General features: G+C 52.9%; 1 protein-coding gene across 8 annotated transcripts in view; it reads left to right on the forward strand.

Annotated features, from left to right (window-relative positions):
- Positions 1-14,478, forward strand: part of NFIX (nuclear factor I X) — a 103,436-nt gene that overhangs the window by 14,256 nt on the left and 74,702 nt on the right. For 2 of the 8 annotated variants that reach the window (XM_063801275.1, XM_063801279.1), the window contains exon 1: positions 2,366-2,527. The exons of 3 other annotated variants lie outside the window; for them this stretch is intronic. Coding sequence is in view for 3 of the 5 variants with exons in the window: in XM_054672916.2 (XP_054528891.1) it covers positions 14,346-14,348 (3 nt within the window). In the remaining 2 variants the exon portion in view is untranslated. Of the gene's footprint in view, positions 1-2,365; positions 2,528-13,591; positions 14,349-14,478 lie in introns of those variants that run through there. 3 more of the 8 variants (XM_054672916.2, XM_016935216.4, XM_063801277.1) reach the window with 3 other exon arrangements.

The following is a 14,478-nucleotide window of genomic DNA, read 5'->3' on the forward strand; positions in this document are numbered from 1 at the left end:
GGCAGTGAGGGCTATCAGAGGGGCAACTACAAGTACAGTAGCACTAGGCTTGAGTGTCTGATGTGTGAGTGGCCATGTGGACGGCTGGAGTTGGTCCGCAATGGTGGCAGCTTGTGGTCCTTTGGGGGATTTGGTGGGTAGGACGGGGCCGGGGGTCTTCAAAGGCAGAGAAGAGACGTCTCAGGACTTCAACAGCCTAGCCCTGTTCACACAGGTGGAGTGGCCCACCTTGGGCCCGGGGGGCCTCCAGGAGCCCCCTGGCCCAGGCAGGCCCCGCCTCCACCGCCCCAGGGGCCCTCCGCGGTCCAGGGCGCTTCCTCCTCTGCAACCCGCTTTTCCCTTGCTTTCCCCTTCTTTGTTCCTCCCCCGCCTGCTCCTGGGGCTTCCCCCATTGGAGTTGCCTCGGCCAAAACCAACAGGGCTCCAACGACATCCCGCCTTGGCCTGCCGGGCGGGCGGCCGGCCGGCCCTGCCCCATGGCCCGCTCAGGGGCCAGATCCGGGCTCAGCTGGGTCCGGACGGCGGCCCTCGCGCACGTGGCTACTCCCAAGGCGTGCGCAAGCACTCGCACACCCCCTGGCCCTGCGGCCCCCGAAGGGGACCTAGGCGCGCTCATGCACGTCCCTGTCTGACACCCCAGCCCGGCAACTCGGACGTGCGCACGCACATAAGCACGCTCTCGTACAGTTGCTCCCACCTGGGTCCGCAGCATGCCCTTGCCCGGCGCCCCCAGTCGGGATCTCAGGCACCGAAAGCTTATATGCGCACCTAGGCCTGACATCCCAACGACACTGGCTGGCGCACTTACACCTATAACATGCCCCTATCGGGCACCACATGGGGGTCCCGAACACAAGCATTCACTCCCCTGCTTTCCCTCCGATGGAGCTTTCGAGCACAGGTACTCGAGCCCTGCGCCCCCCAACGGGGAGCTCCAGGTGGGTCCGTGAGCCCGCTCTGGTGCCCACACACATGGCTCCAGGCCCACGCGGGTACACACCTCCCCAGCCTGCACACGCGTGTTTCACATGAGTCACACACCTGCCAGGCCGCCCAGGGCATCTGGCTTCAAAGCGGCATTCAGGTTGTTGCGGGAGCCGGCAGGGAAGGGAGGCCTAATTCCACCTCCCCCATCCTTCTCGGAACACCCGCCTCCCCATATGTCCCTGGGGCACAGGTGGGACATCCCAGAACTGCCGCTGCCCAGTGGCGCCCCTGCATGTGCTATATTTATATTTGAAATTTGTACCTTTATATATACTTTTTATATGTAAGAACCGGTCCCCCCTCTTCCCGCTCCACGTTTGTACTTGGATTTTACCACCCCCACTAGGCTTCGACCCAAACCTGCAAAAACCATTTCGCCAGGCAGGGATGTAGGGGGAGGCGGGAGCAGCCCTCCCCCTCTCCACTGCGGACAGACATCCCACGTTCTTAAAGACCGGGGACCCCCCTCCCCCAAGGGCCGGACTGCAGCTCCGAATCCCGCAGCCCCAGAAACACAATCGCGGGGGTGGGTGCTGGCGGCGAGACGTTGCTTTTTGGTGTGTGTTTGCTGTTACCGCTTAAATTAACCCTGAGTGACGGCTTGCAATTCGCCACAAAGAGGCCATTTAATGCCCCCCACCTCCCCACCTCGGGAGAAATTTCCACTTGCCCCCGAGTCCAGCTCGGGCCGCACGCTACCCGCCCTCCAGGCCTTCGCTCCAGGTGCGCCCGGGCGGTGGAGGCGAGTTCCCTGCGCGCATCATGGACTTCAGGAGTGAGGGTGGGTGGGTTTTGGAGGGGTGGGAGCAGAGGCTGGGGGGTGTGCCGGGACTCCCCAGACGCTCCACTGCCCAATCATAGCTCTTCGATATCCCAGCCCGGCTGGAGAAAGTTAGATGGTTCTCCAGCGTCTCCTCCGGGTCCCCGGAAGAGAGAAGCTGGGCTGCACCCCATGTTGGCACGAACACTCCCTCCCCAGTGCCTCTGTGCATTAGGTCGCGTGCCTGTACGTACCCTACCTGAGACCGCCCCTCCGCCAAGTGCGCCCCTCGACAGGTGCCCGTCGCCCACGGGCTCCTTTCATTGTAGCCTCCCTGGAGGTTCTCAAGGCGCCTGGCATTTCCTGGACCCGCTGCAACTGACTCAAGACTGGGGGGAGGGGGCTCATGGAGGTAGAGGTGGTGGGGAGGTCTCCCCAGGGCCCAGGCAGGAGGAGGGAAGGTCGTGTGCTTTCCATGTCGCGGGCAAAATGGGTGCTGACGGTCACTGTCACTTGCATCGCACACTGAGGGGTGGGAGAGGACAGCACATGCCTAGACCGTGCAGGAGGCCCAGAACCGGGGCGCGAAGGGGCCGCGGGACACGAGCGGGCCGTGCGCAAAGCCTGGCGCGCGCGTGCGCAGCGACGAAAAGGCGGGAAGCGGCGCTTCGAGGCCCCGGATGTCAGACGCGACCTGTGTGGCATGTACCAGGCTGGCTCCGACGACGGAACCGCCATGGGTGCTGAGTGGAGAGTGGGGACCGCGGACCCCGGGGGCAGGTGAGGGGAAACTGGGAGCCTAGGTCTGGCTTTCGACCGTTTGTGCCGCCAGAGTCTTCTCAATGATCCCTCCCAGGCACCGTAGGCCCTCTAGTGGGTCTGGGTGGCGTCCTCCCGGCCCCTCGCTGCTCAAGCGCGGCTCCCTCTTGCCGGGGCGCGGTCTGCCCCTCACAGTGACCCCCCGACCCACCCCCCAAAAAGTGACCCCGAGCTGGTGGGCATGGAGGACTGTCCCAGTTCACCATTTGCTGCGTCAAATGCCGCCGCCAAAAGGGGCTCCGATGTCGGCATTTTTGCCTTAAGGCTAGTTTGTCCCCCAGGCGCGCGGGGGTTGGGGGTTCAGGGCCGCCTGTGCCTCAGTTTCTCTCCTCCTGCGCCCATCCTGACATCCGACGGAGGATAATGCACGTTGGAGGGCTTTGGCCGTGAATGCGATGTTGATGATTGCTGTGATTCTTTGGGTGCTTGGGAGAGTTTGGGGTTTAACTGCCCCCAAATCCGAGGACAGCTTGGGGGCGTCCCTTCGGAGAGGATCTCTCCGCGTCGCATAGTGAGCGTCGTCATCTCTAGACTACCCCGGTTTCCGAGGAGCCTCACCTTCAATCCCCGAGCCTTCTCTTTTGGGGGAGTAAAGGCGGGGAAATTTACCAGGGGAGATTTTTGTTTCCAGGGTTGGCTGGGTTTGGGGGAGTTTGTCCTCCAGCGAGCGCGGGGAAGAAATGTGACTAAGTGGCAGAAAATGCGCTTTCCCTTTCTCTCTCTTCTGCCTTCGGGCCGCGGGGAGTTGCGCAGACTCTAAAAAAAAAACCTTTAAAAACCCAAAACCTCCCCTCCAAGTCCCTTTCGATCTACGCCACCTTCCCTCTCAGGGCTGATTTCTTGAATTTGGGGCGTCGAGGCCTCCCCACCCATTGCTACCAGCCCTTTTGCAGCACTTCCTGGGCAGGCCAGGGGAGAGGACGGAAAAGTGGAAAAAGAACGTGTGCGCCCAGCGGACCCGACTTAACCTGTTGGTGGAGGAGGAAGCTGGCGTCGGGCTGAAGTCCCCCGAGCCACCCCCGGAGCCAGAGCAGCCCCCGAGCATCCAGAGAAAGCCGCCCGTCCCCAGTCCCCTCGGAAGCCGGTCATAAACCCGACTTCTCATCACCCGAATTACTTAAATGAGCTTTGATGGTGTTAGGTCCTTTTCCACGTGCGGATGACTCAGCCCGCTGCAGCTGCGCCCGGGGAGGTGACCCTGGGGCAGCGGCTGACCCTGCTGCGCCCTGTACCCTGGACCCAGACGCGGCCCATCCCAGCAGCACCCCCCGCCCCAAGCTCCCAGACCACACTTAGCTTTTTTTTTCCCCCTTACTCTTCGAGTCTTTTTCCTCTTTTCTAAAAACATTTTTTTAATTTAAAGGAGTTTTATTACTTTTTTTTTTTTATATAAAGCATGTGAGACAGAGGCTGAATGGTAGAAACAGGCTGTTAAAAAAAAGAAAAATACGTGCCGGTGACGCTTCGTGGAGCTGGCGAGCCTCGCCTGTCCCGCGACTGAGCTTGCGGTCGCCCCGATTCTCTAGTAGACCCTGGCGTGGGGCACCTGAGATCTCCGCCACTGAAAAGGCGCTATAGAAATGCAAGGAATTATGATTTTAATAAAATTGTCTCATTTAGGAGCGAGCTTCTGCGCTGCCTCTGTCGTCGGAGCCCGGGTTTGCCACGGCAAAGTCTGTAATCAGAGAAAAATACCAGCTTTGTTGAGGGTTAGAATATATCATTGGCTAATGTGTGTGGTTTTCTTTTTAAATAATGCTAAGCATTGGAATAATTAAAGAGTGAGAAATAACTCGTCTCTCCTCTCTCCTCTCCATTCAGCATTGTCTTATTTAAGGGCGGAAAGCGCGCTTTTCGGCAGAGCTGGTTAGTTTTTAATGCGGGCTTTTTTTTCTCACCCGCCGTTCCCTCCGCTCCGGTCTGATTCGCAAATCCCCAAACTGGCACAAACCGGGAAACTTGCGGCCGGCCGTTCTTCTCCCCGAGTTGGAGACAGCCCTCTCCTCTTCCCTCCCCCGCCTCTGGGCCCTGACCCACTGCCTGGTTTGCGCTAGAGCCGTTTAAAAAAGAAAGAAAGGAAGAAAGGAGCCGGGCTCTGGTACCCCGATGCCAGCCGAGGGCGCGTTTCCCAGGCGGCGGGCTGGTGGGAGAGTCAAACCCGGGTGTGGGGAAGCAGCTTCGCTGCCTACTCTGCATCCTCTCCCCTAAAAAGAATCAAGTATTTCTAGAGATCGCCTGCTCAGAGGGCTCAGATCCCTTGTCATATTTTAAATTAAATTGAACAGTTCTTTCTTTCCAGCCCCATATGCAATAGGAAGAGAAAATGCAGTCTTGGAGAGCCCGCCTTGGCAACCCTGTGCCCTTGATAGAAGAGAGAGCTGCCCACTTGGGCTGGGCCTGGCATCCAGCCCCAGAGGAGTGCTCTTGCCACTGGCCACAGGGCCTGGATTTGGGGAGGAAGAGCAGGGTCCAGGGCCAGTGGCTGAGCACGGCCTGGAGAGATGTGGGAGTTGGGGAAAGGACTTTTTATCAGGGCTGCAGAGGTTCGGCTCTGGGCTGGTGGTAGGGGGCTGGTGGTAGGCGAGGTGGCTGCGGTGGCCCTTCCGCCAGGTGTGGGGTAGACCGCTTAGAAGGGAAAGGGGATCCTGAAGTGCCTGAGGAAGAAACAGCAATGAGAAAGCAATGGGAAAAATGGGCAATAAATGGGCATAGGGGTTAGTGCCCACAGGCGCTAGTGGCTGTGAAGTGCCTTTGAGGTGCAAAGGGAGCTTTTTATTTATTTGCTTCAGGTGTTTTTCATTACATGTGTTTCCCTTTTATTTTCCTTGTTATTTGGTCCTTAGACTTTTCAGCGATCCCTTGTATTCGTCTTTTTACATAAGCAGAAACTTTTTTTTTTCCTCCTTACAGAGATACTGTGGGAGGTATTTTGCCTTCAGTGCTTTCTCTTTCCTGCTTTTTTTAAAATTTAATTTTAAAATTATAAAGTAAATTTAGTGCTAGTGAAAGTGAGGGGGGAACCAGCTGGGGCTGGAGCCAGGGAAGGGGTAGGCAGAGGCAGGGTTCTGCCTCCCTTCCTGAGGCAGCCCCGCCCCAGGACCATAGGCCCAGCCTGGTGTCGCTTGCTCACTCTCTCTGCTCTCTTCTCTTGATGCCATTCTGCTCCCCTCACCTTCCTGCAGGGTTCTTGTGGACAGGGATGGGGACAGTGTATCCCAGTGGGTGCCCATTCTCCCTTTGGGAACCCCTGGCTCTGCAGAGTCACTTTCCTTCATGACCTACATACTGAGGCCCCCCATTCCCTGCCTGCCAGGCAAGCAGGGCGAGAGGAGGGGCCCTTGCTCCCCTCAGACACTAAGGCTGTTTGGCTTTCAGCTCGGCGGGTCCTGTTTGTCCCCCATACATGCCCTGTTAGTCTGCTAAACCCGCTGCACAGTTGGTTGCCCTGTTGATGGGATCAGAGTTGGGCAGGCATAGAGAGATGACACACACACACACACACACACACACATACATACACACATACACACACGCACGCACACGCACTCTGCAGCAGTGAGGATGAGAGGGGCTTCTATTTGCCACATATTTTTGTGGTCACATGAATAGCACACTCTGCTCTATAACACGTGTATGCACATAGGTGTTTGCATTTGATGATACTGGTGTGACAAGGAGGTATTTCTAAGCCATATAAATTATGAGAACTGTATAGCTTAAAAATTTAAGGCTTGTTCAGCGGTGCTGAAAATGTTTATTTCTTAATCTGGGTGGGGTTACATGGGTGTGTTCACTTTGTGAAAGTGTATCAAGCGGCCTAACTTACAGTGTGTGCACTTTTTATACCTGCCTTGCTTCAGTTAAAAAGTTTACTTAAAAAAAGAAGCCCCACTCTCAAAGGTAAAGAAAAACCTGTGCATTACAAAATAATAATAAAAATTTAAATAAAAAATTCCTCCAGCCTGCTTTGCTTAGTCCTTCCTGCTAGGAATGGTGGGAGGGCTTGTAAAAAATAGCGGGCTGATATAAAAGCTAGCAGGCATGTGGTCCACGAGGCATCCTGACCCGTCCACATGTGTGGAGTGCCTGAAAACCGCCTACAGACAGGTATAGAGGTAGGATTTTAACATCTCAGGGCTAAAGGATAAGATATGGTGAGGAGTAAGTTACTTACCAATTACATTTTGCTGTCAACATCTGGAAAGCAAAATTGCAGCTGTTCTCTCTGCCCCTGCCCCCCGCCCCCGCATTGCCACCTCTTCTTTTTTTTCTGCACACTTAAATTTTTTGTACGCTTGCCATTTATACTTCGGTTTTCTGCACTGTTAAAACAATTCCATGGCTCTGTTCAAATTGGGTTGTTGGGTTTGAGTTTTTTTTTTTTTTAATGGATCTTGTAGTCTGACAGTATAATTTTTGGAGGGATTTATTTAAACAGGCCCAGGAGCCATTGATAATCCCCTCCCTTTTCTTTCGCCCTCTCTGTCTTCCCAGAACTGCTCAGGCCAGCAGTGAGGGGGAGGACGCTCGGCAGCCCTTGCCGGGCTCCTTCCTTTAGCCTCTGCTCCTCCGGGCAGGTACTGACAGCTTCGCCCTCCATGGCCCTTCTGTGGTGTTTTTGTTTTCTCTTCGCCCCCCAAAAATATTTGAACCAAAAAGCTTCTTTTTTTTTTCCTCCACCCACAGCAAACTGAAAGGACTAGTGAACCGTGATTCAACAGAGCGAGGGCGCCTCTTTTCTTCCTTAGCATTAATTAACTCAAGTTCGTTAGGACGTTGGGTCTGTCGCCCACAGTTTTCTCTTGTGTGTGCTGAATCGGGTCATAGAGGGAGACTTCCCGTGCAAACAGTTTGTGTTGGAGCTGAAGGACGCAGAGGGGGAGAGAGGGTGAGAAAGAAAGGGAGCCGGGGAGGGACGGAGCGTGGCCGAGGGGTGGGCATGGTCCGAGCTCCTCAAAGCACCCCCGGTGTCATTCTCTGCAGGGGCTAGACACCAGGGAAATGTGGATTCTTGGGTTTCCTGGGCAATGATCCTGATAATAAAATAGTTGCGGGAGCAATACATTTTGAGGAATTGAAAAATGACCTCTTTCTAACTCCTGAAATTGTACATTTTGGGGTTCTGGCCACTACCTGTGGCTGAAGCAATTGCAAGAAAGAGGTTCCCTCAGGACCGAGGGGTGCCAGGCCGATCTGAGGGCAGGTGGTGAGGAGAAATCCTTCCTTGCTCCTTGTCTCTCCTGTGGCGGGGGAAACAGAACTGGTAAAAAATGAAGGGGGGTGTCTGGACTGATCCTGATGGAGCTCTTGCAGAGGGACTGGGAAGACCTCTGCCTTTTGGGTTTTGTCACCTTGCCCTGACCCCTCCGAAGGAGGGGATTTGCTGTGGTGCCTGGGGTGAGTTTTCAGCATTTTGCCATTTGCTCTGGCCTTCTCTCTCGACTTCCAGATATTTTCACAGTGTGCTGGGCACAGACCTCAACTTCACGCGCTGGTCTCTCTTTGCCTTGCCTTTTGTCACTTTTTCAGTTCTTCTTCAGAAAGAGTTATGAAGCTGGCCTGTGCAGTTCTTCCCTCTTCCCGGGCCCTTGGCCACCATGAAGTGACACTTCCCAAGCCGGTTAGGTGTGTGAGGCTCTGCACTTCCCTTGCCCCCGGAAGCCCTTCCCTGTCATCTGTCCTTCACGCACTTCGGAAGGTTTCATCCCCATGCAGCCTGCCGGCTGGAGAAGAGAGCTTTGGCCTTCCTGGCTTTTACTTCTATTTGGTGACACAAGGAAGTTTCAAGCTAAATAATGAATTAAAGAGTAGGATTTTTGTTTCCCATTGCTTGTAGAGGATGAGATGAAAGTAAACAATTTCCAGTTGCCTTAGAGAGAATAGATTGTCTCCCCTAATATCCCCATTCCTACCCTATATTATTCTGTGCCAAGAGGGTAAGGGAGATGTGCCTGGAGCAGAGGAGCATTTGGAGCCAGAACGAGGCTGCCTGTTGGCCCGATCCCAGGCCACCGCTCCTGGTTTGTAGTCTGGAGGAGAAAAGGAAGGGGCGGGGGGGGAGGTGCGGTTTACAGGAGAGAAGTGTGCGGCCTGGCTGTGAGGCAGACCCTGTCCTAGACCCAGCACTGGGGTGTGGGGCGAATCCATTCAGCCAGCATGAGGACACTAGAAAGAAACTGCGCAGAGCCGCCTTTCCTGAGCAGAGGAAAACAGGCCCAAGTCAGCCAAAAACCCGCTTTGTCCAAATTATCCGAGCTCCCTCGCAAAGTGCATTTTCCGGTTTCCATTCCTGGAGTTTCCAGACTTTTGGATGATTTTGTTCTGACTACAGAGCCCCTTCTCGTTGGCCCCCAACTGAGGGGAGGCCCCACCCTCCTCTAGGATAAGCAGCAGGGCCCCTTCCCTGGCTGCCCAGTGCTGCCGCTGCGTCATGTCTGCAGTTCCCTTCCCATCTCTGGCCGCTGTCTGGCCACTGTCTTCTTGTGGCCTTCCACGAAGCAGCAGTAATCTTGGGACAAGGTGGGAGAGCTCAGGGTTACGAAGCCGGCTTCTTTTGGTTCAGACCAAGGCTGAATTATAAAATTCCAACAATTGGGCAAACTAATTGGGGCCCTGTTTATGGCCTTTTTAATTTCCCATGTCCTTTCATACCCAGGCTGCAGATATGCTTTATTAAAATGGATACTGGAATATCTGGTCATTTCTGTGAAGTTTTGTAAGTTATTTGCTCTAATTGCCTGTAGTTACCCAGATCAACATGGGCCCAAGTGTCCAGGATCTGAAAGAATAAATCTGGGCCTTAAAGCCAGCAGGATGTGGACACATAGGATTTTTTTTTTTTTTAAGATAAAGAAGGCTACTAAAAGTGGCCCTGTCTTAAAATATACAACTTCTTAGGCTTCTAGATGTTTCACTATAGGTAGGTGCGGGCAGGTTGCAAAACCTATCTCAGTCTGGGAAGATTATTTTGTTTCCTTGAAGAATTTTTAACACTGTATATGTGAGTGAGGTGCTGTACATATTTTCCTATTTTTCCTCAAATAATCCATACGGCCTCAGTGGACAGGTCTGTTGTGTAGAGTTTTTGAAAACCATGCATTTCTTCTCATGGAGAAGCAGTCATTTTCCTTAACTGGTTTTTCTTTCTCTGCCGCGGTGCAGAGCCCTTTTCTGTCTTCTTATTTTTCTTCCTCTGCTGTTCTGTTTCCCTCCATCTTTATCCTTCTTTCTTTTCAGTTGTGGGCCTAGCTCGGCACTCTCTCTCCAGGTTTGGCTTTTTTCTCTTTTTTCGTTCTCCTTCTCTCTATTTCTCTTTCTCCGTGGCCCTTTCAGTCTTTTTCTGTTGGGGGCACATTTCTCCTAGTGATGGCTGAAACTGGCATGGGTATGTATTTTAGAAATGTTTCAGTGAAAACTGTTGCTGGTTTTTTTTTGTTTTTGTTTTTGTTTTTTTTTTTTTTACCAAATAGTACTCAACAATAAAAGACAGAGGCTTTTCCTCCATAATGGCAGCAAAATCCCTTTCCACAAACCAAAAACCCATGTGAATTTTTAAAAAGTCTTATTTCTGGCTTCTCGATGATTTTTCTCTCCAATGGGGGAAATACCTTTCCCCCACAATGTTTCCTGCTTTTCCTTTTTCCCCCCCTTGTCTTTTTTTTTTCTCTTCCTATTACCAGCATCAGTGGCTTCCTTTCCCCATTTCCCATGTCCTTCTACTCTGTGGCCTGCATGTCCCCTTGCTCCTTCCATCACCTGAACTCTTACACTTGCCAGTGACTCAGACCTGGAGAAGCCTTGAATCGTATGAGGGATTTTTTGTCTTGATTCTGGTCTTTGGTGCAGGATGTAAAGCGGTCTGATCTCCTGCCTGGGGCTGGAGGGGAGAAGGGAAGGAGGCTGGGCTGGGAACAGGTAATCTTCCAACAGGAGCCTCCACTCTCTTAACAAAAGGGGGACAGTTTCCTTTTGTCTAGGGCTCATGAGGGGCGTGTCTGGGCTGATGGCCGCCACCAGTGGCATGCAGGAGGAGGGGGCCCGCAGTGAAGGGTGCTTGAAATGTTTCTAATGGAACCTGAGCAATTCCTCTGTGTGCGCCCAAAATAGGAGGGGAGGAAGGGAGGGAGGGAGGAGAGAGAAATAGAGAAAGAGACCTTCTCATCTCCCGAAGCATCAGAATATCCTGGCCACTCCTCCAGAAAGGCCTCCTCCACTGGGAGCCAGCAGCCCATAGAGAGAATGGGGTGAGGGGAAAGTATTTGCCTGAGAATCTTCTGCCCACCTGCAAGGTTATAGCCACTGGCAGGAGAAGGACAATTGACAATTGTTCTTCCTCCAACTTTCTGCCCTGGGAAAGGCCTGTTGCTTCTTCTGTTAAGAGAGCCTTGAGGGGGTGCTTGGGGCTCTTTGTAGGTCCCTGAGGCTCTATTGAGACACTCTTCTGCCGCCTCTCCTCTGATCTCTCCGCCAGTCCATGGAGTTTTGACCCCCAACCCCTCTCCAGGAGCCAGTCGTGCATCTTGTCCTGTTTCCCTAACTTCTACATGGATCCTTCCATCTGTCATTTCCCAGCTGTGGGACTGTTGCTGCCCCCACCTCTATCCCTGACCCAGTTGTACCACCAGATTCAGATTCAACCCATGTCGAGCATGTCTCTTCTACTGTGGCACTGTGGTCTGTGAAGCGGAACATGCCAGGATTCTCCAGGAGGCTCGTGGTGGCCATTTTCTGTTTGGTGTCTAATATTTAGTATAAATCAGAATACAAGAAAAACACCTCCATGCCAAATATAAACTCACTTGTAGTTTTTAATGACCTCATCTTGACTTTAGAAGGTAAAATTGTTTCCACAAGGTGGAGAGGCAGGATTTGGTACCTTATGTCATGTCTCTGAGCTAACATCTTTGGCTGATTGGACTGAAGCTGGTTATTAACATGATGTGAATTATTGGACACCACCCTAAGAGGCCTGTCTCTGATACCACCTGCCTTCTGTACTCTCACCTCTAACCGTTTCTTTCAGGGATCAGCCATGAGCTCAGTTCACTTGAGATGGATAATTCAGGGCACAGACTGGGGTCCCAGGTGTTGGGCAGCCCCTCTCCCATTGTCAGGGTTCAGCGCCAGCCCAGGGCTGGATGTTTTATTTTGGCACGCCCCAGGTGCTCTTCCGGGAACCTTTCTGCCAACATAAAGGCCACAAAGCACAGGGTTTCAGTTGGGGAAGAAAGGGGCACGAGTGAGCAGTGACCTTTTTTCCGTCGCCAGCTGAGGACTGAGCCTCGCTGAGGGAGAGGGCGGCTGTAGGGATGGGGTTCTGAGTGGAATTGGATCCCTTTCTCCCTGTCTGCAGCCACATCCTTCTTCCTCTCCTTTTCCTTATATGTCATATCTATTTCCTTCTTACTGTGTTTCGAAGGCCTCAAGCATGGCTGCTCCATAGCTCTAACTGGAGAGACCCCCTCAGAAGTGGGACTCCCCTCCCCAGTGCTCACCCTTTCTGCCTGCTGTGAGGAAGGTCCCCAAGTGGAGGACCAGAGCAGGGGCTCCCCGGTGGGTCACTTCTCTGTGACTTGATTTCCCCCAGGTGGCCTGTTTTTGATAGAGCCCTTTGCTGTTTTTTGTTGTGTCCTTTCTTAGCTCTTTTCTTTTCATTTGGGTTTCTCATTTTATACTTTTGCACTTTGCACTGCTAGGGTTTGGGCCCTTTAGTCTAAATTGATTTGGGAGACAGGTAAGAAAACTAATCTCAGGTCAACTGGAGAGGGCAGATCTGGAGAATTAAATGCCTGTGCAGTGGTGAGGGGCGTTGGTCAGATTCCTTGCCTCTGCTCAGAGGTAGTGTCCATCTTTTTGCCTTTGTCACTTCTCCCCGGGTCTGGCTGTTGTTTGTGGCTGCGTGTAGAGCTTGTCAGGCGGAGTGCTGTGACAGGAGGCTATTTTAATAAACTGTTGCAGTTTCTCGAGCCGAGCTGTGTTGCGTTGGCATCCCTCGTCACCGCTAATGGAGTGTGCGTGGCTGGGTGTGGGCCGAAGGAGGAGGCTGAGCTTGCTGGGGGCTGGGGGAGAAGGGAGGGATGTGTGGGGTGCTGGCCTCCCCCTTGTCTGAGAGTGCTCCTTCAGCAGCCAGACCTGGGGGCATCACAAGGTGGCAGTACCCTGGGCACCAGATCCCTGCCCTGGAAGTACTGCTGGCATGGACACTTTCTGAGCTCTCTTTCTTCTTATTTCTATTCATAGCACCGCAGGCCCGTGTGTATGTGGCCGGGGAGGAAAACTTCCACTCGCCCCTGTGTGCTCCATAGGAAGAAAAAAAAAAGAAAGAAAGAAATAGAAACAGAAAAAGAGAGTGTGCAGGCCCGAGAGAAAGACTGAAACCAAAACACAGAGAGAAGGCGCAGCTGCTTCCCCAAGGCCTTCTGGGGCTCCCGCCCGCCAGCCCGCCCGGAGTCAGGCCTTTATTTATTTATTTTTCAGGCTTAAAAAAAAATTTCGAGTCTTCCACAATCCCAGTCCCCCCCACTGCCCCACCCCACCCCCAGATTTGCTGGGTGGCTGCTGCCAAATGGACCCGAGTGGGAGCCTGGAATGAAAAATTCATAACTGCTGGACTTTGCTTGTTCATTAGACGTGAACTTGTCGATTGGGCAAATTGTTTTTGGTCTCCAACTGCCGGGGGCTCTCCCCACCCTCCCTGCTCGCCCGGTTCCCTCCTCCCCTTGGACGCAGCCATTGGCTGCTCGTGGATGTCTCTTTGCCAAATAGGTGGATCCTTCTCTCTCTCTCTCTCTCTCTCTCTCTCTCTCTCTCTCTCTGTCTCTTTCTCCCCCCACCCCTTTTTACTGGCTTGGCACAAGCAAATGGATGGGGATTGAGCCTGAAAGGAGAGAGAGAGAGAGGGAGTTTGAGAGAGAGAAAAGGAGCAAAAAAAAAAAAAAAAAAAAAAAAAAAAACACCCCAAAAACCCAACCAGTGCGCACACACACGCGCACACTCACACACACGCCCCATCCCATCCACGTCCTCCCTCGATCCTCGATCTCTCCCTCCCCCCCTTCTTCCTTTCCTCCCTCCCTCGCTCCCTCTCTCTCTTTTGCACGCGTCTGCCAGCAACGGTCTGCAGCCGGTCAGAACTCGTCCTCTTCCCCGGGAATCTGCGAGCTCCCCCTTTTCCTCCGATCAGGCAGCTCGAAGTTTACACCCCTGTGCCGCTGCCAAAGCCGAAAGCCTTTTTCTTCAGCTGCCGCTTTTTCCCTCCTGGGTTTTGTTTTTGTTTTTGTTTTTGTTTTTGTTTTGCACGGGGGTGGGGTGGGGTGCGTTGTTGGTTGCGGGGAGATGGTGGGAGGCTGGTTTTGATTTTTAAATTTTGCATTTTTTTCTTTTTTTCTTTTTTTTAAACTGGAAGAGGATGCACAGGGGAAGAAATTGAAAAAACAATTTTGTTGGCTTTTGTTTACCTGGCGTGTGTGGCAGCCGGCTCGCTCCCTCTCTCTGCTTGCTATCCCTGACCTTTCTTTCTTTTTGCTCCTTTTCAAAAAAAATATTAATTTCCCCCTTCTGTGCAATGGAGCATGGGGGGGGGAGGAGGGGGAAGGGTTTGAGAATCCACCCAAGCCCGGCCCCTATTCCCCAGAACACCAATAATAACCCCCTTTAAAACATTTACCTTCCTCCCCTGCTCCTCCTCCTCCCCCCTCCCCCCACCCGCCCCCAACTCACAACTCTTTTGAGTCCAGAATCTCAGAATCGGGCGTTGGGCTTTGCCGGGTGCTTCAGATCAATGGTAATTATTTCATTTTTTCCAGTTTTATTTTTGTAAACAGAAATCAATTATTATTTAAACTTCAAACAAGCAAACAACCAAAAAAAAAAAAAAAAACAAACAAACAAAACCGAGAGAGCCCATCCTTCTG

Source organism: Pan troglodytes, chromosome 20, assembly GCF_028858775.2.
Source record: "Pan troglodytes isolate AG18354 chromosome 20, NHGRI_mPanTro3-v2.0_pri, whole genome shotgun sequence".
NCBI lineage: Eukaryota > Metazoa > Chordata > Mammalia > Primates > Hominidae > Pan > Pan troglodytes.